General features: G+C 37.2%; 1 protein-coding gene across 1 annotated transcript in view; it reads left to right on the forward strand.

The window, feature by feature from the left end:
- The window catches only part of LPCAT1 (lysophosphatidylcholine acyltransferase 1), a 68,382-nt gene extending 44,336 nt beyond the window's left edge, over positions 1-24,046 (forward strand). Inside the window, exons 10-14 of the mRNA XM_055800372.1 lie at positions 601-726; positions 7,702-7,855; positions 8,729-8,827; positions 12,123-12,261; positions 14,832-24,046. Coding sequence (XP_055656347.1) covers positions 601-726; positions 7,702-7,855; positions 8,729-8,827; positions 12,123-12,261; positions 14,832-15,016 — 703 coding nt within the window. The 3' untranslated portion in view covers positions 15,017-24,046. The remainder of the gene's footprint in view (positions 1-600; positions 727-7,701; positions 7,856-8,728; positions 8,828-12,122; positions 12,262-14,831) is intronic.
- The last annotated feature ends 1,200 nt before the right edge of the window (positions 24,047-25,246 follow it).

Here is a 25,246-nt window from a genome sequence, read left to right on the forward strand (position 1 = left end):
GTCTGTGGTGAAAATAGTGTTGGTAGTACAGGGATGTTTTTGTTATTGCTGAGCAGTCCTTACACAGTCAAGGCCTTAAACCCTTGTGTTTGCTTAGAGTTTACTTGCTAGAACATAAAGTATAAAAGCCATTCTTTATAGAGTAGTGTTGCCTGTTGTATAATTGTAATCTTATCTGAAGGTAATAGTTGTTCTGCCTGGGTGATTATTGATTTGTTAATATGTTAGTATAATAATATAAAAATTTAATGTAACTATTACTAAATATATTTTTGTTCTAGATTAATAATTCTGAAACCCTTGTTATTCACTTCAATGAAAATATTAAGGAATTTGAAAACCTCTGCACTGCCTAATTTTTCTCTTTTATTCTTTTATATTTTTGTGTACTTGTAAAGTCAAAATAGATGTTCTGCAATTGATAGAGTACCATATTTCATTCTTTCTATGTTGAACTTCCTTTTATGGGCTCACTCTTATAGTTCTTTGTAATAGAGAGCATAATTGTTACAGGATTTCTTGCTATAAACTCAGCAGATTAACTCCTTTTTTTTTTTCTTAGATTATTTTGCTTTAACATGTTTCTTTGGCTTATTCAAGGGCATTGGGAGTTCCAGTGACAGACTATACGTTTGAAGACTGTCAGCTAGCTTTGGCTGAAGGACAACTTCGTCTGCCTTCAGACACGTGTCTTTTAGAATTTGCAAAGCTTGTGAGAAGCCTTGGGTGAGCATATGCAATATTTATATGTAAGGTGCATCTTTATTATATATGTTTATAGTTTTCTCTTCATATAACAATATTACATTTATGAATATATATGGAATGTTGTCATACTACAATTGAGGAAACAGTAATGTAAAATTAAACCAATACTGTTCTACGTTTGCAAGCAGCACCCCTAGATCTTAATGAGTAGATTATAAAATTATTATTTTCAGTCTGAAATTCGGTTAAACCACAACACAAGTGAGCAGAGTGTCTGAAGTGTTTATTCCTGAACAAAGCTAGAAGACATCTCCTGAAGGGGGTCAGGAGTACTGTGGGATTCCTAATATTTGATACAGTTAAGAGTTAATTGACCTTTCCTGTGACATCTATGAAGGAAGAACAGTGCTGCCATAGCAGTCTTGTGACTGGATTAACATTATAATAGTGAGGGCAGAGGGGTCACCCTTTCCCAAGAAGCACAAAGAAGTGCTTGATCTTTTGAGTAGGTTACTGCTAGATGGACTGTCTAATGAAACTGTAGCTTAGGATGCGCAGTGTGGTTCCTCTCTTCTCATAGCATCAGTTCCCTCTGGCTTTGCCTTTCAGAAGAGCTTCAGCAAACAGTGGAAAAAAAATCACATAAACTAAATAGTAAAACTTGTTGCTCTGTTTTCCAGGTTTTTTTCTCCTGTTTCTCTTCCTATCCTATTGGACAACCACAAACTAAATTTACAGCCTCATCCTGTTAACTGCTTTAAGATACAAACACCCCTTATTTTTTGTCTCCTCACCTGAAAGTATAGAGCACAGTTTCATATTTCCATTCTGTACTTTATTTCCTTCCACTAATTCTTCCTTCATCTTCCAGCTGGTATACATAAATGGAAAAAAAAAAAAAAGATCTATTGGAGAATACACAGTGTAGGACAGCATATATTATGCATTCAGATGACAAGCATATATTGATTCATTGTTGGAACCTCCATCTGAAAAGACTTCCATTATGACAGGAGAGAATTCTAAGGGGAAACAGATTCTTGCTTTGTTCTAAAGGCTCTGAATTTACAGTACTAAGGAAGAAAAGCAAACACCACCAAAAAAAAACAACCCAAAAAACCACCCACATCTGTTATCTTGCAGTTGATAATCCCAGGATTCAGTTTAATCCTCTTGTTAAATTGTCTGGCTTCTATCTGCTCAATTTAAAGCTGCTCTTCTAAATTATGCTTTTCTGGGTGTTTGGGTTTTTTTGCCTCTAAAACAATTTACATCCATTTGTGTGTGAGGTTCCCCACAACAGAAAAGTTATGTCTGGTTTGAGCAATTGTACGTTGGTGAAATATTTTCCTGTCTTGATTTGGATCTGTGCCAATAAGAAGGCTATTATGATGGTATTTTTCTGGCACAATTGGATGAAGATTGTAATGTGACTTCATCTCTAATGCATGTTTGGTGATGCAGTCATTTTGCTGTTTATTCAAAGGTTTTGAGGCCAAGGAGGCGTTAAGTTCATCTGATCACCTCCCTAAATAACTGGAACAGTAAATTTTATTCAATGGATTTTGCATCCAGTCTAAGTACTTGTTTTTGAGCAATAACATACCTTCAAGGCAACATCCCATTTTAAATGCAAGATTTTCATAGTAAGGCAAATTCAGACTTGTTTTTGGTTTAGACTCTTTGAAATCAAGTTATACCTTATTTTGCTACCCTGGAGAGTTACTTCTGTTCATGTTATGTATCTACAGGGTTCATGAACATTGTTTGTAAAATTTGCTTAGTCTGTGCCCAGCTGGATAGGATCCAATCCAGAAGCCATGCAGCCACAGCAGCAAGTTCTTATGCTTCATCTGATGAAGAGTTTGGGCTCTGTTAAAACACCTATACAGCTGCCAGGTCACAGCCGGCTGAAACTCAGCTGCCTTATACTGAACTCTGTGGTAAAGACTGCTGTATCAAAGAGATCAATTGATCATAGTCTCATCTTCTCAAATTCTTCATTCATTAGTCCTCAAGGAGTTATGCTTCTCTTGAGCCTGATAATCTGTCTGACCAATGAGCTGATTACTAAGCTATATGCAGTCTTTATTGTAGCCTTCATACACTGTAAGTCCTCTGCTTCATTTGGTGATTTAGTCTGCAATTAATTACCCCACTGTTTAAAGCAATTCTCCATCTGTACTTTGACTGAATCTATTACCATGTTACATTGAAGCTTGTTTGGATTTTGTGCCTTATTAAGGACCTCTGGATATCTTCTCCTTTAGAAAGTTTTAATACAGTATAATTAAGTCTCATCTCCATCTTTTTGCAATACTTTTTATGAGCTGGTTTAGGGTAGTTGCCTGCAAGGAGATACACAAGTTCTGATTTGAATTGATCTGTTCCTATTGTCTCAAACTTTTGTTCATTCTAATTCCTGCATTCACTTTGCCTGTGAACTAAAAGGAGCTTCTAGCCTTAATTGTTGGTTCCCCTTTCTTATGGAACTGTAGCTTTTAGGCCATCTGTAGCTCCTTTGAGAATTCCCAGTTTTCAGTCAAATAATTTTTCTAATATTTTCAGTTGTGATTATTCTCAGTTTTATTTTCTGAAAATTAGATCTCTCTTCTCTCTTTAAAAAAAAAAACCAAAAACCAAACATAGCATATATCCAAAGTAGAAATTTTTTTAGTGCCTGTGTTGTGCTTGTTGTCAGATGAGGCTTATAAAATCAGGTCTTGATGTAACCTGAGATTTTGCTTAACTAATTTTAGTGGTCCATGCCTTTTGCATCTTTGGAGGAGAAGTAGTATTAATAGGCTCATCAAACTTCTGGGCAGGATCATCTGTTTGCTTATCCTCTTCTTGAATATTTTTTTTTACTGATCTCTCTTCTTGTTTTCCATCTGCCCTTCAATTTGTTAACATTCAGTACTCTTCTACTGTATTACTTACGTAATTGCTTCCTGGTTGGTTTTTTTCCTCCCAAATCTTTCACTTTTAAAAGCCCAGGTATGATTTGGAACCTTAAGCAAGAGTGAGTGAGGGTGTCTCACAAAGTTCTGTTATAGTTTTCTGCTTCCTGACTTTCTGTATTCACTTGAAAGTCCTTCTGGCAAATACTCTGTAAAAGTTAAGATTTTTCATCTTATTTTCTCTTAAATTTCTTTTTGAAAGTTAAGCAACACTGGTACTTGTACAAGATGGCACATTTTCTCTTCCAGTATGGTAGTTGGCTTCCACTTTGTGTGTCAAAAAGCAGTAAGTCTAGAAAGTACAGCAAGGACGTAATGTGGTGTCATGGTGAATGTGCATTTTATTATTGGCATACATGTGGCACAAGACCCTTTGATTTGGCAGGTTCTTGGTCTGATGTGTGCATTTAGTACACAGACTCTGAGGTTCTTTGTATTTTTTACTGAAGACAGTATGGCTTTGCTGATTATGTCCACTTCTTTTAAAAGGTATGGTTTGCACCAAATCATCCTTTTCAGGTCAGATTGCAGAAGAGCTCTCTGTGCTTGCCTTCTAGATTTCTTAGTTTTCTCAGTAGGATTACTCTTAGTAATTTAATCTTTAACAACAAGCAGCAATTTGTTTTGGAATTCTTTTTGGATCCTTAACTGTCTCCTTCATTTGCCTGAGTATTATTGGCATCCTGTACCCATGTGATGGGTACTAGTGATGTCTGCCCTGGAAGAATATTCTACAACCTTAGCAAGCCGGTAAGGTTTACCTCCTTCAATACTTCCTGGCCCTGGTGAAATTCAATGTTGGTAAACCTGCTTGTGTTGAATCAATTCTGCTGTCTCGTAAAAGCCATAGTATTTTGGTGAGAATGACCTGAATTAAACATCAACTCCATTTTGACTATTGTTCTCCAATATTTTATCCAGTTGGCCATGAGGATTTTACCAGGCAGTGCCTCTGTAGACTCATAACATCTGAAAGGAGATAATAATCTTACAGGCCTGGTGCCTGTCTGTTCTTGCTCACTAGCCTTTACCATCCAGACTACTAGGCAAACAACTGCTGTCCGTGTGTGCCTGAAATGGTGGTCCAGACTGCAGGCAGAACTTTGCATCCCCAAAGTTCTCACAGCTAACAGTGCCGTGACTTCAGCGTAATCGAAGGTCATCTATAACAAGAAAAAAACTCTGGAGAATGTCGACCATCTGCATTCATGATAAAAGCAATACTGGCCGTTACAGGAGGTGATCATGTGTCAGGCTTAACCAAATACCAACCATGATAGCCTCTGCCTCATGGATCTGGGCAGGGTATGCTGGAGTATTTGGAAGGTCGGTTTTGCAGCTGTTTTCACTATCCTTTCTCCATTATGACAAGAAGTTGTGCAGAAGTACATCAGCTGAAACAAAATTAAATGTATTTTGCTTTTCTGGCTCAAGGTATGTTTCTCAATGAGTTTGCAGTTTACAGTAGATAGCTACAGGATCTGGCTGTTCTTCTGCAACTTCCAGCTTTGTGAGACTCTAGTTTTTTGGCATGTTCCCAGCACGCAAGAAAGGGGTTTGTTTTCAAATAGTTAAATACAACTAGAAACTAGCTTTAAGGAGGTAAGACATCTCACTTGCTAAAAATGGTGGTAATTATGCTGAAAATATTGTACCTTCAGGGATCTAGTTTTCCTTGTGATTTAATGCAGAGCTGTTAATAATCTTGGAAAATGCCCTTTCTATCTTCAAGGACTTGGGAATGATATTTTGTTCTCTTGTGTGTGCACTGGCCTAAAAAAATGAAGCAAAATGCCACAACAGCAAATAATATCATGTATCATAAAGACTAGATCCTGCATGGAAGCCATTATGTAAATAAGCATGATTTCACGAGCAGACATCCACTGTTGGCTCTGTAGCTTTTTATAGCCTTTATTGGGATATAAGTAAAAACTTAGAAGGAATTGAGACGTTCAAACTGTTTCATTTTGGTTCAGAACCTATTTTGGAGTTTAGAATACTTGGCTTCAAAAGACTTCAGCATAGCAGATATTGGTCATCTATACATCAATTATTTTCTGATTCTGAAAAGGGTAGAAGGAAGTGAGCCCACCTTGAATTAAGTACAACACGGTCATACTCAAGCCAAAGCAGTAATTGCCTTGCTGATCTTTGAGATTGACTCACATCTCTTTCTATATTTATAAAATCCAAACCACAAAATGTTGGTAAGATTTGTAGTAAGCCATGCTGCGCTCTGTACAAGGTTTTGCCTTTGAACTTTTTAGCTTTTTAGTCTTAATTGACTGGTGAAGAGATCTCAGAAGTCTCAAATGCTACTCGCCAGTTCTAGGAGGTGAATTTTGAGTCATTTCATTGCAAATCAGATCTCTGTGATTTAGAGACAGATGTTAAGACTGTCTATTGTCAGTGGTAGCGTATCTCAAGGGAGGATTTGGATGCCAGCTATCCTTCATCCTACAGTTAAAAACTATTTCAGTTATTACAGTGGGGATGTATTGTCTGTGGACACTTCTTATGGCCTGCATGTGAGAAGCTGAGTCCTGTGTGTATTTCAAATCCTCCATGAATGCCTTTGCCATTGTTCCTGCTGCTTTTCTACTTGATCATGGAAAATGAATGTTTGCAGAGGAATGTTTCACTGCGCTTTTTATAGTGTCTAGGACCAAAACTTAAGATATATGTGTTCTCCATCCTGGCATTAAAGCACCTATGTTCTGTAGGGGCCTCGGGTCTCTGGAAGAATTCTTGCATGTTCAGGTCTTATAATTCAGCAACGCAGGGCTTGGTGATGTTTGCTTAGTCCATTTTTGGTAAGTCAGTTTAGGTAATGACAGACAACATAGTAGTGTTATTGTTTAAAAGTAGTGATTTTTAGGTAGAGTCGTTTCAGCAAGCAGTCAAGGTCTGGAGTTGACGTATCAGATAATTTTGGCGTCAGGAATGCTCTTATCTTTTTTCAGAAGCTCCTGAGAATGCTGTTATTAAGTATTGTATTCATTCTTGTCACTGTGACAAAACTGCTGAGTTGTTCCAGCTGCAGTCTGGGAACAATTCTGGTGTGAGCTTGCGAGTACTGCTTTTCCTTATCTGCAGCAGCGAACAGAGCAAAACAGACAACTGCAGAATATTGTAGAAGATTTTATGGGCTGCTTCTGTCTTCTGACTGGGAAGTTTGGATGCCCGCATTACCCTAAATCAGTTCAGAGGAAACCTGCTGATCGAGATTTTGTTGATGTTATATTAGGGAGGGAATTTAGAAGCACCATTTAGTCATAGTAAGATTTATTTTTGCAAAGCAAAAGCTGAAAGCTTGACTTAGGGGAAAAAAACAACAAAACCAACCCAACTAACTGTGCAGTAGATACCTGCATAAATCTAAAGCTGTTCTTTCAATGGTCCAAGTCTGATTCGGCAATCAGAAGGACTGAGGGAATTTCTGTAGCTGTATTAACTGCTATAACTTTGTGTCACCTCATAATGGTGTCCAACTCTGGACTGAATGTGAAAAATGAGGACTGACAAACAGGATTAACAGTATAATCTGTATTATGCAATCCCTGATTTCTTCTAGGCAAGTTGCATCAGGTCTTTCCTGTTCAGTAACACTAGTAAATTTGGAATTGTAATTGGTTTATGTTACTGTCCTACAATAGGGCCATATTCAGGTGACCTAAATCCTACCTAGTTCTCAATGCCTGTTTTTTCTTACTAGCTGGTTCTAGACTGTGTTTCTTGTTCATGTTGAACTGCTTACACATACGGTTTATAATCAAGGTAGAATAAATTACATAAAATTGACCAGGGTTCCTAAGCCCTTGCCATAATTTATAATGCAGTTCAAGAACTAACAGGAGACTTAAAATTACAGGAATACATGACTTTATTATAAAGTTGCTTAGTAATTCTGATTCCAGATTTTGTAAAGCTTTACACCATTATCATCCATTGTTTCATTTGATATATTGGAAGTTGTCTTGTTAAACTGGGTTTTTATTTTTAAAATGTGAAAAAATAATATGCTTTCTAGGCTGAAGCCAGAAACACTTGAAGATGATCTTGACAAATATGCTGGAATTGCCATGAAAATGAAAAAAGAAAAGGTTGACCTTAAAGAGTTTTCAGCATACTTGGAATTTCCAGTTTCTCACACATTAGAAAGTATGTTTGCACTTTTTGATGAGGTAAGAAACATTGTGTTTAAAAATTATACTGCTTTTGGTAAACTCTGCTTTAGCCTAATTCTGTTCCAGTTGAATTCACTGAGTCTGATTTGGGCCAGCACTAAGTACTTTTGAGCACTTCACTGCAGTATTTGTCTGCTGCATTTCCCTTTCAGCAAGGTAAGGACACCTTCGTCAGCTAAAAGCACGCATTCAGGTAGAAATTAAAAGGAGTATTAGTTGGACAAAACTGATTTTCTTTCTAGATGCAAAATATGAAGAGAAAAAAGATGGTTTCAGGCTAAACCTCTGCTGCAGCTTGTTGCAACTGAATGCAATGCCTATTAGCTGATATTTCACTTAACTTGTAAATAAATGATTTGTTCTTCTAGGATGTCTGAAACCCGAAGGACCTAGGAAGGTGACAAATGAGCCAGTTTTTCATTCCTCTGGCAATGAGTCAGGATAGGGGGGATGGCTATTATCTTTGGATGAGGTGCTGTTTGGACCAAGAGATGGATATGTCCACAGTGTTCTCTGTTAGACAAGAGAGCAGATGTCATGTATTCAGGGCTTAAATTTGGCTACCTTGTCCTCTGGTTCTCTGATTTTAATTTCGACCCAGTAATTCAGATGGTTTAACATAAAAATCTTAAATATGCAAGTGAAGGGTGACAGTAGCAACACTGTCTTCCAAGAATCTTTTAATTGTGACTGCTGACTGAGACTCTGAAAAGAGCCCGCAGAGCTTTGACCCAGGTTCTTGCCCTGAATTCCATTTCAGTGAGACTTTTTTGTAATGATCTTCCCGAATATTTTGCATCTTTAGCAACTGTTAGTTATGAAAGTTCTCAGACAAATTGCAGTGTTTTGAGCTGACATTTTCCTTCACAGAATGAAGATGGCATAATTGACATTCGGGAATTTGTCATTGCTTTGTCAGTTGTCTGTAAACCTTCCAAAACTCTGGAAACAATTCAGTTGGCATTTCAGGTAAGCGGCATTTTCTTCCACTATGTAGTATACTTTAAAAAAAAAAATAAATACTGCCACTAGACTTAACAGAAGCTTGTTTCACATGCTCTTTTAATACTTAATTCCATTTTAAAATAACAGTAATGGAAATGTGATTAAGAGGTCATGTTCAGAGGGAATGCACTGCAAGTTTAAGTTGTGTAAAATTATGGAAGTTTGCAGTTTGAACTAGTTCTCCATGGTACTCTGGTAGAACCTTTTTCAGCACCTTGAGTCTCAAACATGAAGTCCTTTGTATTGATTCCTCTAAACGAAAGGCTAATGAGTTGTGCTTACTACTTTTATAATGTTTCAATCAAGCATTATTTTTCAAGTTAATGAAGTATTTTAAAACTTTTCCTACATGTTAATAGAGATTAATCTTTTTACCCCCTTTTGTCATCCTGATAAGATTTTCTTCCCTCTTAGTCTTACCATGTTGCTGTGTTGGTCCTACGGTCTCTGCCCAGACTTTATGCTTCCCCAGAAGCGTTCCTGGTCTTGTTCTAGCCTCAGTGGTTTGTTGCAGCATCAGCATAGATGGTTAATGCAGGCTTTTTGGGAAAATGACAGTGGTAATACTTAATGTTTGTAATTCCAGTGGTTTTGTCGGACACCTTGATTTATTACTTTTTACTCTAATTTCTTTAATGTTGCTATTCCAACATGCAAACTTTGCTGCATCCTGTGTTGGCTTTTCCCTTTGCCTCGAGCTCACATGATCTTTAGAGTTACTGAAACTGAATAGTGCTAACTCTTGATCTTGTCATCACTGGTGAATGCATGGAGTTGAGAACATTAACTGCATGGTACTACGTGGTAGCCTTATTTTCTGAGTAGCTTTTTTCAGGTTCTTCAGCATACCTGTATTATTCTATGTTTTACTAAAGAAATGAGGCTTCTGTGAATGTTGAGCATACACATCTATCATTCTTACCCTTTGGCCAGTGTGAAACAATTTTGGCAAAGGAGGAAGCAGGAACAAAAATATTTATATCCTACAGATATTGTGAAAATCTGCCCCGTAATAGCTGCTGTTACTTACTGCTACTTCTGAGGGAAAAGCAGAAAAGTCTCTTGCTTATTTTATTTGATCTATATAATGGCATAGAGAATGGTCAGGTGCTGTTTGATCAGCTCTATCTTCATACTAAAATGAACAAGCTTAAAGTAAACTTGAATGTGGCTTTTGAGCAGTATTTCAGTGATGCCATGACACATAATGGGCAATATACTGTTACTATTTTAGGAGAAGAAAAGCTCAGATTAGGTGATTATTTGCTTTTTGAAAGCAGCTAACTTTAATAGAACTGTTTCTTAAAAAAAAAAAATAAAATCTGTTCTTCACTATCTGCTCTATTCTTCAACTCAATACATCATTTTGAGTTCCCTGATTAATTGCAAAATACAAAGTTAGCTGTAGAACTGCAAAGAAGTTCTGTGTATGTATGAAGAAGAGGAAGCACTCAGCAAGGGAAAGAAGGCATGGCTCATTTTATCATGCTAATGATGATTGGAAAGGTTAAAAAAAAGTCTTGAGATGAGGAAATTTTGCTTGCAGTATTCTTGAAAAAAGGTAAAGAGAACTTTTTAAAAATCCTTTCTTCCTCCCCTTTCCTGGGTTCAGGTACAGTAAGATATTCATACAGCTTGTTGGGAGCTATTGAAGAGTCTAGCCAGTTCATGAATGTGTGACTTCAAACAGTTGCTGTCCTCTGCCATGTGCTGCTTTTGGCAAAGCACCTTGCTTTTTGTTTTCAGGGATAAAGTGCAACATTTCACGTAGCTGAACAAGTTTTCCAAGTGGAAGTGTTTAGTATATGGTTGAAGAACTTGAAAAATAGGAGTTACTAAGCCACCAGAGTTCTAAAGCAGTAGGCAATTAAAACAGAACGGGGGATTATGGCAATGAAGTCAAAGAGCAGCACTGCAGTATAAGTGCTGTGCATTCTCCCTTCCTAATTGCTAAGGAAACAAAAGTGTGTTGCAAATCTTGCCAATGTAATGTTTGTGAGCCTTACCATCAAGTATCATCTTCTGACTACTTGGTCTGTCAAAATATAGCAAGTTTAAGTAAACAGGTGTCTTGTCCTGGCCTCTACTCCTTGTGAAACAATGTGCAAGTTTGGTGCTCAGAGAAAAAGACAAAGATTCCTGATTTGAGCATGAATGTAGTCTTCCATAGTACTTCACTATTTTTTTTTTATTATTCCTCTGACTTTTTTATTCTATTGAGGAATAAAATATAGCCATTGTCTTGTGACAGCAACTTCTGTTTGTGAGAAGAATACATACTTATGCCTGTACTGTTCAATTTCATCAGTTCCCACCTTCTCAATGATATGTAGAAACTAACAGGAATTTTCCAAAATAGCATTTTTTACATGGTTCAGTATTGTTGAATGCAGTGTTGTCAAGCTTGAAAATGAGACAAGGATGTTTCAAAACCTCTTCTGTCTCAATTTCCATTGCACAGGCAAATTAAGTGACTTTAGAAAATATGATGAAGTTCTGTTTGTTACAGATGTTTTGAAATACTTGGGCCCTTTTTCCAGGGGAAAACACTGTAGATATAGGAAGATAGTGAGACTGTGAACAACTATTTTTAGTTATCAGTCTCCTGTCCATAGTGAAGCTAACTCTTTTGTGAGGAAACTCTTTGTTTCAGGACTTAGGAATATGCAAATTATTATTTCCTAGAATTTTGAACAAGCATTTGCAGAAAATTATAGGCCCATCACTTTTTGGAGTAGGATTCTCCTGATTAATACAAAGCCATTTAGATGTTGGCATTTTATGCAAACTGACTGTTGAATCAGTTGGATATTGGTGAAGGGAATCTTGAATTTTACATCTGACCATGTGGAAACAGTACCTGCTTTAGGTTGACCTAAATGTATCTCCTGATTCCACAGACTCTCTTGAAGTTCGGACATGTAGCGCAATGGACTAAAAATTTTTCTTAATTGTCTGCAAAATATTAAGTTTTAAACAGTCTTGTCTCTGAATATTGCTGAAATGCCACGGGTTGGACATGTAAACATAACTTTTTTTCCTGAATATAGCAAGCTTTACTTTCTAAGCATACACAGGTTAAACCAATAGGCAATACTGTCTTTTACGCAAACTAATGAGAAATCCTCAGTAGATCACAGCAATCTGAGAGTGACTAGAATTTCCAATACCAAATTCTAATTTTGCATAGTTTGTGTTGCTGTTTATAGGAGTTAGCATTCAGCTTTGCAATGATTTATCTTGCTGTCTTGATTCATAGCTGTACCAGTCAGAAAATGAAACTATAACAGCAGAGGATTTGGCTTGTATTCTGAAGACTGCCATGGGTGTTTCACAGATTAATGTTACACATCTTTTTAGAGCTGTAGATGAAGAAGAAAAAGGAGAGATTAAATATGGTAAGTATTTTAAGTGGATCTTAACTGTCACAAAATACCAAAGTTCTGTGAACTCATGTTGATATACAAACCAGTTATATTTTTATTAAACTTAACCTTTTAGTTAACTTGTTGACTTTAACAATTATAAAAGCACTGCAGACAAAGTATATTTCCATTTTAGAAAACATATTCAAGTTTCACCTTTGATATCAAATGTCAGGTTTGCATGTTTTGCAGAGGTTTCCCCTTCTACATTGTCAGACAAAATACCTAGATTAGCTCTTTCAGCATATTCTGTTCTGTGACTTCTATGTGTGTGAGTATCTATGTTTAAGATAGCTCTGTGCTGTTGAGGCAAATAGGATCCCAAGCACTTTTCTTTGGGTTCTGCTGTGTATAAGTTTGATAAATATTCCTTAATATCTTCAGAACTTGTTCCAGCAAGATCCAAAATGTCTACTTACTGAGATCTGTCAGAAACATTACCCTGTTCAATTCAGTCCTCTCTGGAGTTTGAGATTTTTCATTTGGATCCAGTACTGATAAAACATTGAGGGATGGTTCCTGGCAGAGTTGTCAGGAGATGGATTTGGATACAGACTATTGTACTTGTGTGAACAACTGTTTCAAATTTTCTGAATTTATTTTCTGAAAAGATACAGTAGTTTTTTAAAGAATTACTTGGAATGGGATCTACAGTAAATATTCTAGTCATTCCCATGCAAAAATGATTATGCTTAAGGTGACTGTAAGAGCATCTTTGGTACTCTTGGTTGAATTATTATACTTGTCTTACCTTAGTTGGGCTAACTATCAGAATGACCTTTCCCAAAAAAGGCTATATTTTCATAGTTGTTAATATGATGCACACATGGGGTGTTGCAAAAAGGAATAGATCCTTGGGATGGGCTTCAAGCATCCATGTGAAAAAACGAAATGCTTTTGTGCTTCTACTGCAAGCCAGACCCATTTTAGACTGATAGCCGATTGCTTTTTCCTTGTTAGATGCAGGAAAAAAAATAGATACTCAGTTGGATTCACTGAATGTGCTTAACTGTTTTGATTATGATGAATCAGTTTGCACTCGAGTGTTTCTAATATATAATTGCAACTACTACCACTGTTAAGTACTTTATATATAAAAGAAAGTTCTGTGTTTCTTGAAAAAGGTCAAATGCATCACGTTCTCTGATAATTTTTTTTAAAAAAAAAAAGTTGAAGTTGCATTAAATATTACTGAAATGAAGGTTTTTGCTGTATGCATTTTCAAACATTTAAGGTTTCGGTTTCTGTTCCCTGCTGAAGACTATCATTTACTTGATCAATCCACCTGTTGTACGTACAGGTTTTTCAATGTAGATGGTAGCGTTGGTTTTCATGGCCTGAACATCATCAGCTTTTGTTAAAGTTACAAGGTCCAAAATACTTTAGATCTGTATAAACCAGGGGTCCTCAAACTACGGCCCCCCAGGGTCCTCAATCCAGCCCCTGGTATTTTCAGACCCACCCCCACCCCGCTGGGGGTTGGGGGAGGAAACCCAGCAGCCGCAGATGGCTGCCTGCCACTCCATCTGTGTGCCGTCCCCCTGGTTAAAAAGTTTGAGGACCCCTGGTATAAACTGTCTATAAAGGATACCCACTTTTTTATTTGCAGAAGGATAAAGTTATGTCTATTGCATTGTCTTTGCATATTGCCTTTACAATAGTTCAGAGGCAGGGCTGACCTACAACTTCAGTGCCCCTGCGAGCCAAATGACATTCCCTTGCCCTTTGCAATATTGAGAAAAACATGTCTCAGAGAAGGGTGGCAGAGAGAGGCAAAGCTGTAGTAGTTCCCTGCTTCCACACTAGCCCAGCTGTACCAGGAGGAACAGGGCTTCACTCCTCTGAAAGGCTACTTCAGCTGTCATCTGCACTGCACTCCAGGGAACTCACAGCATCATCTGATCACGAGCTCTTCCAGGATAACTCAGGGAATTTGAGTGGGCTGTGTGTGATGCACTGTAGGTGACTGAGTTAGTAATAATGTTCACATCCAGCTTTATGCAGTGTCACATTATAAGAATAGCTTCTTATGACTTGGATCCTGTACAGTATCTTGTGTTCAAATCATGTCTGAATTATAGGCAAATTGCGACATGGCTTCAATATCTAACTTTTAACACACAATGTTACTTATTGATGTTTAAGGACTTCCTGCTTCCCCTCCCCCCCCAAGCTAATCTTGTTCTTTTTATTGTCTTACTAGTATTCAAAGTTAAAATCAAGTGTTTTCATGTGTTACAAATTAATTATCTTCTCACAATATTATTCTCTAAAATATTACGCCTTTTGAAATTATGAGATCCTGACAGTGGAAGACAGCAATGACAGCTGCTGTTAGGCTGAAGAGAATTGAGTGCAAAGCTCTCTTTGCTGCATCTCAGCTCTGGGGATGTGGTAAACTTCTGCTAAAACAAGCTACGGGGATATCATTATGTTAACTGCTGCTATTTTTCTCCAAAGTGGTCATGTGATTATATATCTGTAAGTATTCAAATTTAGCATCCTTCTGTTTCAAAGAGCTGATAACAACAATTTTTTTTTAGATGACTTCCACAGATTTGCCGAATTGCACCCACACTTTGCAGAAGACTATCTCTATGCTGATCAGATGGGAGCTGAGAGTGTCTTGGAGACATCATCTCTTTCTGCTCCTAATGGTATCTGTACTGACTTCAGCCCTGAAAATGCTGAAGATAAAAACAAGCCCTTGCAGAAGAAACTGAATTAACACTACAACTGTTACCTTCCTCTCCTGGTGAGAGGATTGTCTTTTCTTGGGATTTTCATAAGTCACTCCAACTATACAGCAAATACCAGTTTTGTGTGTGAAAGTTCTTCTACCTTAATACTGTTCTTTGAATCACATGTGCTATATTTAACAACATGTTCCAGGTTTCTTTGGGAAAGGTGTTTTTATTTTTTCAAAAAGGTCTTTGAAAGGCAAAAATGTGAATGTGCTTCATTATTAATGTTCGTATTTAAAAGGAAGCGGCACGCTTATTTATATTCCATTGGCTAGTTTCATGTACAAAGTGTCGCACAAACTGTGCATGTATAAAGAAACTGTAGCTACTATGGTGTTAAGTGCACTTTGGTGATTAGTTTTTTCCCTAGTTATGGGGATGTTTATTTGGGGCCAAACTTTGCTGTCCATATTTGCATAGTCAGTCTTGTTGATGTCAGTGGGATTATTCTGTTGAGCAGGGCAAGCATATTTTGGCCCTTTGTTTTGGTTTCAGTGAACAGTTCAGAAACAACAATGCAAAAACTTGCTAAGGATTACCTTTTATTTCTATTGTTGAATGACAAAATTGTTTCTCTTTGTCTGTTCCATGGTAGAATGAAAAGGAAAGGCTCCTTATCCCTCACCCCAACCTTTTCTACTGTAATCTTCTGGATGCAATTAAACGTTATTTTTTTTTCCAAACTGACATGCCACATACTGTTTGCAAATAAGTGATAAAAGTGTGCTTTTCTCTTATAATCAGTGTAAATCATATCCACCCAACATTTAAATAGGAGACACATACACAATTGTGTTTAATCTAGATTTATCAGGAATCACAGGTTTCTTTTATAACAAGCCTGTGTATACAGGTAACTTAGCATGGAACAAAGCTAACACGTGAAAACTTTGTTGTATCAGCACAAGTTTGAAAAGGTTGCAGTTACTTCAGAGGCCAAGCCAGTGACAAGTTGCAGAACATACTGAAAATGCTAGTTAAATCTCTACAGCAACATTACATACACTGCATATAACATATATGAAGGTTAAATTATTTTAGAACTGTTTAAAAAAAAAACAACAACCAAAACTGAAAACACTTGTATTAGTAGTGTTTCTTATCTTTCCTTTTGTAAAGCCAGCTGCCTTAATTACCAATAGAAGTCTCAGCGAAAAATTTAGATTATTACAAAATGACAGAGCTTCACTGATTAGGAAATGTGACAAAAGCCTCAAGGAGCAGGAAGGAGGACTTTGTCACAAAATAACTGATGGCAGCTCTACTTCCAGACAAAAAATACTTTCACATCACTTCTATGACAAATTTTGTAGGGCTGTGCTAAAATATGATGGGTTTGTGACTGGAAAACTGTTGAGATATGAGTCTTCCACATGTTAAATTAAAACTAGATTTGAAAGGGAAGACTTTTAGCAGAAGGAAATCTTTTTAGTACCTAATGCTTTTATTACTATTTTTTAAATAGCAAGAGGCATTTTAAAGCTCATAAGGACATATTGGAATATGTCCTTAGAAGTCCCTAACCGTATGTGGCAAGTCTGCAAACTGAAACCAGCTTTAATAGAAAGGGTATGGGGGGGGAAAAAAATGTAAGAAATTACACTTTCTGTGGAGTATGTGGAGGTAGGTCCTCATTTGGAGGCAATATGTAAATAAAATTTAGGTAACGCATGCCAAGCTGACAGGGCTGCAGCTGACTGGCAGACAAGATTTGAATTAAAAGTGATCATGAAAAATGGAAATGGTTTGGAAAAATAAGGCATGTGAGGAACTGCGCTTAGGGAATAGTCAGCTGCACAAACTGAAAAGAAAGTGGGTATTACTGCATAAAACATCTTGGGGCAGCAGAAGTACAGAATATTACAAACTGAACACTGTTAACTCATTGCTGTGGAAAAGATAATTATAGTGGGATACATCAACAGTGTAGCCTGAGAAAAGTGTGGTGGTATTTCTGTGTTACCAAGGTGTGATAAGGCCTTACCTGAAATACCTGTCCATGTTGGGGCACCTGAGAGCGATGGGAATACCTGGGTAGTCTAGAGGACAAAGTACTCAAAGAGATCAAAAGTATTCCTTAATCCAAAGAACAGGAGACTGAAGAAAGATGTGAAAACAGTCTTCAAATATGGAAAAAGTTGCTATAGAGAACATGGGAACAGTCTTTTCTCCACATTGATGGTAGATATAGGCCATTCATTTAAAAGGCAAGTTAAGCATTAAGAAAATCTCCCTGCAATGCACCTAGTTAAGGTAAGGAAAATAGGTTATTCCAGGTGGGGTGAGGAGCCTTCCTTCACTGGAGGTTTTTAAAACAACAGGCAGCGAAGATGGAGACGCTTGATTTTGTTGACCACCGCCCAGGGCCATAGGGATACATCCTGAGGTCTGCTTTCTGTGATTGTACAGTGTGTATTTAAGCTAGTATATATGTGAAGGCACATGAACTGTAATCTAGGTGTATCACATCCTCTCTACAAGACTTTATGGCATGTGGCTCAAGCTGGCTGCCTAAGGTAGTTATCTTTTGCTTTGTATGTGAGCTTGTGAGTTTGAGAATTTCAGAGTGTGGGGAATGAGATAGGAGTTCCCTGAGACATGTGTCTGAAAAGAAGAAAAAGGTAAGCTTAGTACCCCATGGACAGCTGAGGTGAGAGAAGCTCCAAAGGAAGAGATACTCTGTCCGTATCTGTGAAAGAGCAAAGAAAGCTGATTGAGGTTGGCTAAAAAACAAGTGTGCCTAATTTGCATGGATGGTGTGTGTAATTTGGGGGGGTCTGCCTTGTGAAAACCAAAGGGTTTATTTGGTTTCATATTTGTTTTGGTGGGGTTGTTCCATGTTTGTTTGGTGGCAATTCCTTGCTAATTATGGTGAGTGTAATAGCTGCACTTGAGTGCAACTAAGTTGTGGAGAGTTTGGGTTGAAGGGTGCTGCAACCTACAGTAGACGGGCCCTTAAACAAATGCCACATTGCGTGGTGAAGAGGCACTGAAAGTTGTGTGCGTCAGTGAGTTCAGTCCAGAGCTGCTGCTGAAGAAGGCCAGGACCAGCGCGTTGTTTGCTTGGTGAGCAAGTACTCTTGGTGGAAGCAACCATTTAAAAAAAACACAAAGAACAAAAAACCCCCAAAAGAACACTGAAGTTGAATTCTGAAATGAATTGCGATGCTCCCTCTTCTGTGAAATTGTTGAACAAGGTAAAGGGCATAACAGGATGAATGATACGGTGAAGTCACGATCAGCCTGCATGGGTTTCCATAGTTAGATCACACACAATGTCACAAAACCAGAGGTTAATTAATATAATTCAGGTTATTTTATCATCTGTAGAATATAAAGCTGTAATATTAGTGCCTTGTAGTGACAGAAAAGCCAAGTTAGTGTGGGGTGGTAAACTCAGACTTACTGTTGAGGGCTGATGCCTATAACGCATTGCATTACTGCAGCAATGTTCATTATAATCCAGCTATCAAACTCCCGACTGCTGAAATGTTTTAGTAGTCAACTAAGTACCCTTTTTTAAAAGGCATCCAACTGTGGAACAGCTGGGTTGTGACAGTCAAGTTTCAGTGGCTTACTGCAAGCTTCCTTTCCCCTTCACCAAACACTGACGTGTAAATGCTTTCAATGAAAATATTACAGATTTTACAAACACGTTGTTTTCTTTTAACGTGATATCAACAGCCCCTAAATTTAGAGGGATACGTATGAAGAAATTACGTAAGTTCTTTGCAACAATGTCTCTTGATCCTTACACAAAAAATGCAGGGGTATGAAGGTGTTTGATGCTTGTGATAAGTATTTTACTACTTTTGTGTAATACTGCCATCCCTTGCCAGTAAGGCTCTTGAATCAGCCTACATTTTTACCTCATGTATGAGACACCTAGCCAAAGCTTTGCTATTCTGATATGTTTGAACAAGTATGCTCTGTATTTTGAATGTAATTAAAGTAACACAGAGAACCGTAAAATCCAAGATACCTAGAAAGTATCTTCTTTTTTTCTTCACTTCTATTTCTTCAGACATAATAAGACCCCACTAAAAGCAGACAAATGTTTTAAGAGGTGGAAAGGATGTTTAAACCACTGTCTCTACCACAGAAAGGCAAGAGCTATTACAGATTGCTCAGGAGTCTACTGCTGTAAGCAGATATACTTAGAAGGCATTATAGGCAATTTGTAAGCCTTATGAATAAGATAAGATGTAAAATTAATTTTATATTGATGAATTACATTGTATGTTTCAATGCATTTATTGTAGCTAGAATAATCTTACTGTGATGAAAAGCAACCAGGCATGGGTATGTGTTTGCTAATCCCACTTTGAAGGTATAAATCCTTAGGTCACAAAGGTTGAAAAGGAGACTGGTTTGCAGTAGGGAAGTGAGGCAACCTCTAGTGGCAAAGCTGCTAGAACTATGCAAACTGAATAGGTTTTGGCTACTTAAAGCATTGGGCTGGTTGGAGTATATTTTTTTTTATTCATAAAATGTAAAACATTTTTCTGGAAGACTGATTGTTGCACTTCAACATCTGCATAGCCTGATAAATTTTCTGAAGCAGATGTTTTTATTGAGTTCCCTTACAAGGCCATGTTTGTATTGCTATTAAGTTATTCATCCTATTTCTATATTACCATGCAGTAAGTACGGCTTTTCATGTTAATTGGTTTAGTCCATATTCTGTTCTCTGCTTCTTCAACACTGGTATTATCATTAAAAAAAACAACACAAGTTGTGGAACTTGAAGAGCAGGTGCTGTAGATTCTGTGATCTCAGAAAAATACTATAAGCACAGTTTTGCATATATTATGGGACCAAACTAGGATGGACAGAAAAATTCTGATGGAAAATCCTGACCAAATCAGATCAATTTTCCTTTAGGTCAGTGTGGATCATAGGACCTTCTGAAATGGTGTATTCTGCTTAATGAGATGCCGCTGTTCGTTTTATTTTTTTTAGCAGCACTTTCATGAGTTCTAGAATTAAGAAATGCCAAATACATAGGCCAAGAGTTTTACATTAACAAAACTTAAGTTCAGATTCTAAACTTGCGCTGAAGCACAGAAGTGCCCTGTGAACCAAGCACTTTTCAGCTACCTAAAAAGTAACCATCTGAACTGCAGCTACTTTGGAAAACTTAAATTACCTAATTCATATGGCTAGATTCTTCACAAAAAAAAAGAGAAGAGTAGGTCCAACAGTTCGAAATTGAAAGTAAAATTTATCAGTGCCATTGATAGTTATTAAATTAGTAATTAATTTAATATTAATTAATCAGTCCAGCAAAACTGCAAGATCTCTTTCACAGATGAGCAGGAAGACTGAGACGGTCATTCAGGTAAATCCGCAGTCCTGACTAGGTAGAAATTAAGCCAGCTGTTCTTCAGTCAGAGGGTGCAGCATTGTGTATCCAAGCAATGACAAGGTCACTGGCAGCACAACCAGTGGAGTTTCATCTGCTCTCAGCCTTTTTCCTTTGACAACTGGAAAAAAGTATTCAAAAAGTATTCAAATGGGAACTTTGTAAGACCTCCTTAAGGTAAATTTTCCAGCACCACCTCAGAGGAACACACACAGTTGGTCTATGCTGTAGCCAAGGTAGTGAACTGGGTATACCTGTTAGTCACTGCTATGATTAAAACGTGCTTAAATTATATAATACTGAGGTAAAACTACTGAGAGAAGCAGCAGCAAACAGGCAGCCATTAGATGTGCCTGAACTTGCATCTATGAATATTTCTTGCATCTCATAGTCATCAAGACAGTTTCTTTCTCTAGGAAACCTTTCAGGGTTATTTCAAGATAATTACTTTCACTTTCACAAGTGGAGGAGTGATTTGTTTTGTAGAAAACAGCTTCTTTTTCCCCAGATGATATGATGTGCTGTATCATGTGTAACGGGATTAAACTGAAGTGGGTGATACCAAGAGAACAGAGGATTTAAGAGGCTCATAAAATGAAAGGTTTATGTTTCTGTGAAATATACCTTTTGGCAGCAGTTGACACTGCCTAGATTTCTTGCAAGTTCATTAGGCAAAATTTTGCTAGTTCTGTGACAGCAGCAGCTGCTTCTTCAGTTTTCTTTAGCCAAGTGGCAGAGCAGAGTATTCCTGTGCAGGCTAACCTCGGGAGGCCATGTATAACCACTGAAGACATATTTGCAATATTCAAATGGTCAGTCTCTGGGAATGGAAACAGTAGAATCCCCTTAGCACAGATTGCACCTGAGTAAGTTATTCCTGTTAATTAACTTATTTAGGTTTTTTTTAATCAACATAGTTGTCATGCTTCTTTATACTGAGCTAAATTGCACAGGGCTATATGAACATCTGAGTTTATTTGAGGTTAGCTTTGGGATCTCAAAAAAGGTGCTGTATGATAATCTGTCAATATAGTGTTAAGTTTCAGTTTTTTCACTTTGACCGAAAATGTTAGAAGCAAGAGGAAAGTCGTAATGACTTTTGTAACATTCTGTTTTGATATTATGAATGGGGTGTTATCAGAGTGTGCCGGTTGCGAGCCATGGAGTCAGCTGCAGAAAAAGCAGGCTGAACCTCTGGTCCTGAAGCAGCAAGTAGAAAAGCCCATGAAGACTAGCATGGCAGCAAAAAGCCTTCACTGCAGGGTGGCCTTTTCCCCCAGTAAAGAAGGGTCTATTGCCTCTTAGGCTGGTAAATTCAGTTTCTGTACCTCTAGCTCTTGCTTCTGCCATCTGTTCTTTGCAGGTGTGTCACAGCCTGAGGGAGACCTTGCTGCCTCTTAAGCTTAAGTGACATTCATGAACTGGTCTCCCTGAGTAATAAGCGGCAGGTGAATGTTGCAAGTCCTACTCTAGTAATGCTGCTCAAAACTAAGCGTCCATGTACTGCTTTAGCTTGTGCTTGCCATTAGGTAAAGGATAGCTTTTTCTTTTCGCACACTTTAACCATTGCAGGTGTGTCCAGGTGACAGCAGATCTGAAAGAGCTTATTAAAATTCTCCTTATTTCTCTGAACAATAAGAAATTAAATTTAGAAATACAGTACAATTAAATCTTGAGGTGGATTTTCTGATTCACTATGTCACTTTCAGTGTGTGCCTGTTTACAAATTCCGAATGCAGCATCTGTAAATGTGATAGCAGACAAAGACTCCTCATGGATACTGAAGAAAGCTGATGTTCAGACACTTTTCATCCTACCATGGTACTGGAAATGAAATTCATCAGATGATAGGTTATTTCCAAGTGTATGAATGTATATGGGGGAAACCCAAATACATGTCTTTTATTTGCTATCCAGCATGAAGACAATTTTGTATTTTAAATGCTAAAGAAATAAACTTGTAAAGATCTTGTATGCCCTAAGTATATATATTTGTCTTATGTTTTCTTTTATAATGAAGTTCAAGCAAAACATTTCTTACATTTCAGGTGGTTTAGGTTAGCCAGTGCTGTATTTCCAGACTATAAAAGCAGTTTTTAAGTGAACATCTAAAAATGAAATTGTATTTTTAAATATGTGCATTAGAATTCCTTAAGTTAAACATCTCTCCTTAGCAGTTGTACATACTTGGACAAAAAGCGAAACCATTGCTGCTCTTGTCTGTATATTTGTGTTTGGTGATTTGTTTATATTGCTTTCTCCAATTGCTTTAAGGGTATTAAGAGCTCCATGTAAATCAGTAATGTTAGAAATAGAAGTAAATTTCTTTAGAAGTGATAGATTTTGTTTCCTGGAGGAGGACCAAGACTAAGCATCTCTGCTAACCTCGTGTTATGTACTATACAACTTCAATGTTGCAGCATTGTGCTGAAAGTATTTGGCATCAGTTCAATGGGACCACTTTCTAAACCTTTTTGTAATTCCCAGCATCTCTCCGGTTGCACAAGACATTTATAATTTCATTGCAGGTACCAGTTCCATCTTTTTGGAAGATTAAAACAGAGTTATCAACAAGCTCGGAAATAATTCAGAAAAAAATGTTTTTGATCTCTTGAATTATTGTTAAACTTTCATTGAGGATATCATTTATATATTTTGGAAAAAATATTGCTATGTTTTTGGAACACACTTGAGAATTTAAAAGCAAAAGCAAAAAAGTTAACCTTTTAAATGATCAAATTTTGGAATTTTCTCTTAACTGCTACTGAATCCAAGTTAGGCACTGCCATGAAGAGGATGCTTTTCATTGAAAACCTGTGCTGACAGAGCAGGAAGCTGTTTTGTAGGAACTCATTTGCAAGGTATGACGTGGCTGTTCGATCAGTGGTGTACAACTTTGGTTGACTTCAAGGCTGCTCAAGCAGGCCTGGTGTGTTTAAAGATGCATATTGGCTGCAAGCTTTTTATTGTAATAGCTCATGGATATGCAGTGTAAATCTGTAACAATATATAGTGCTACTGGGATAATAATAATCTGAATGCATATTTTCTGCTGTAAATTTCCCTCCTATGGTATGTGTACATAGACTATTACCTTTGCACTGAACTGACCATACTTCATATACTGAAAAGCAAAAAACAAGTCGTGTACTAAAGATGACTGTAGCTTGTTGTTCCAGTTGTGAAATACTTTTGCAGAATGAAGTATAACTTCAGTGCTAAAAATTTGATTTTTATATTTTTTATTAACATGCATGGAAGAGACTAAGGATAATATTTTTTAAAACTGAACTTGTTTTTGTACGTTTTTCAATGTTTAAAAGATATGATTTAACATTACCTCTGAATACCAGTGATCAGTAAATTCTTAAAGGAAATACCTCAATTTGAGCATTCTTTTCTTGTTAATTGCCTGATCAGTTGAAGTGGACTATAGCATGTGAAGAACTGAGCCAAATGATGTAAACATTTAAACTGTGCTATATAAGTCATATGATGATTTGCTAAAAGAGGACTGAATGATACACTACAAGTGTTGATGTGCAGTATACAATCATGGCTCGTTCTGCCCAACTGGACATTTTCCTTATGAATGGCTTGTAAAATGAATTTTCAGCGTGAAGCCAAATTAAAAATTAAGGAAAAATTGTTTGGTTTCCTCTGGATTTTGTTTCAACTTAAGTTTTTTATAAACAACAAGGCTTACAATAAGGGAAAGGATACAAATCATAATTATGAGTAAGACCGAGTCCATATATGTTTAGGTGTACTTTGTTGATGTATGTTCTCTGTAGCACTGTGTATAGGAGAGCAATGCTTGTTTACCTGACAACTGGGAGTATGAAATATAGGAGTTTAACGGGTTTTTGTTTGGGTTTGGGGTGTTCGGGGGTTTTTGTGCGAGTGTGTGGGTTTTGGCTTGTCTGTTGCTGTTTTGTTTTGTGTCCCCTATGGACAACAGGGATATTGATTTCAGTTCTGTTTTCTGTGTTTAAAGAATAATATTGAAAGATCAAAAAATATTCAGGAAAGGGGCTCCAGGAGTCTGGAGAACAAGTCTGTCTTAATTAGATTGAAGTAGCTCTGGCTACTTTTATTTATCCAGGAAACAGACAAGAAGTGACCCAACACTCCAGATACCTACATACATAAGAAATTCGTAACAGTGGGTGGAAGAAGGCATAACGAGGTCCACTGGATATAAGCTGAACCAGTAACATGAGCACTTTTAAGAATGCAAGTGAAACACTGCAGAAGTTTACCAGAGGAGTTACGTATGTCCATCATGATAGGAAGATCTCAAGGGAAGACTTGTTAATGTTTTTCTTAACTGGAAATTAGAGACTTAACAGTATGGGATGGATGCAAATTTTGAGTATGTTCTTTGGCCCAAGTCAGGTTAGCCATGCAGTGGTCTGGGGGAAGGAACAGATGTCTATAGGTGATAGCAAATATGTGTAATTTCATTTCATGTAAGAAAAAAGTTTTAATACTGTGTTTGTCCAAACCAAAAATTAATCTAGTTATTTCTTCTTCCTACTGTCAGGCTGCCTACTAATCAGGCAGCAATGTGGCACACTTTCTTATGAAGAAAAGCTTTCAAACCTGGAGCTTTTTGCTTGAATATATATTTCCCCCCTTTCTTCTGCTCTAAAATGCAAATAACTTATTTGCTCTATACTTATGGAAGTAGATTATACTAGAAAATGTTTTAACTAATGCCAGAGGATGTTATCAGAATGCAGTACACTTTCACAGTTACTTATTACGAAACAGAAGTGATTGACATTTTAATGAAATATTACAGATGTGTAAATGCACAGAACACATGCAAGAATTCTTTCTTCCA

Source organism: Falco peregrinus, chromosome 3, assembly GCF_023634155.1.
Source record: "Falco peregrinus isolate bFalPer1 chromosome 3, bFalPer1.pri, whole genome shotgun sequence".
In the NCBI taxonomy this organism is placed as follows: Eukaryota; Metazoa; Chordata; class Aves; order Falconiformes; family Falconidae; genus Falco; species Falco peregrinus.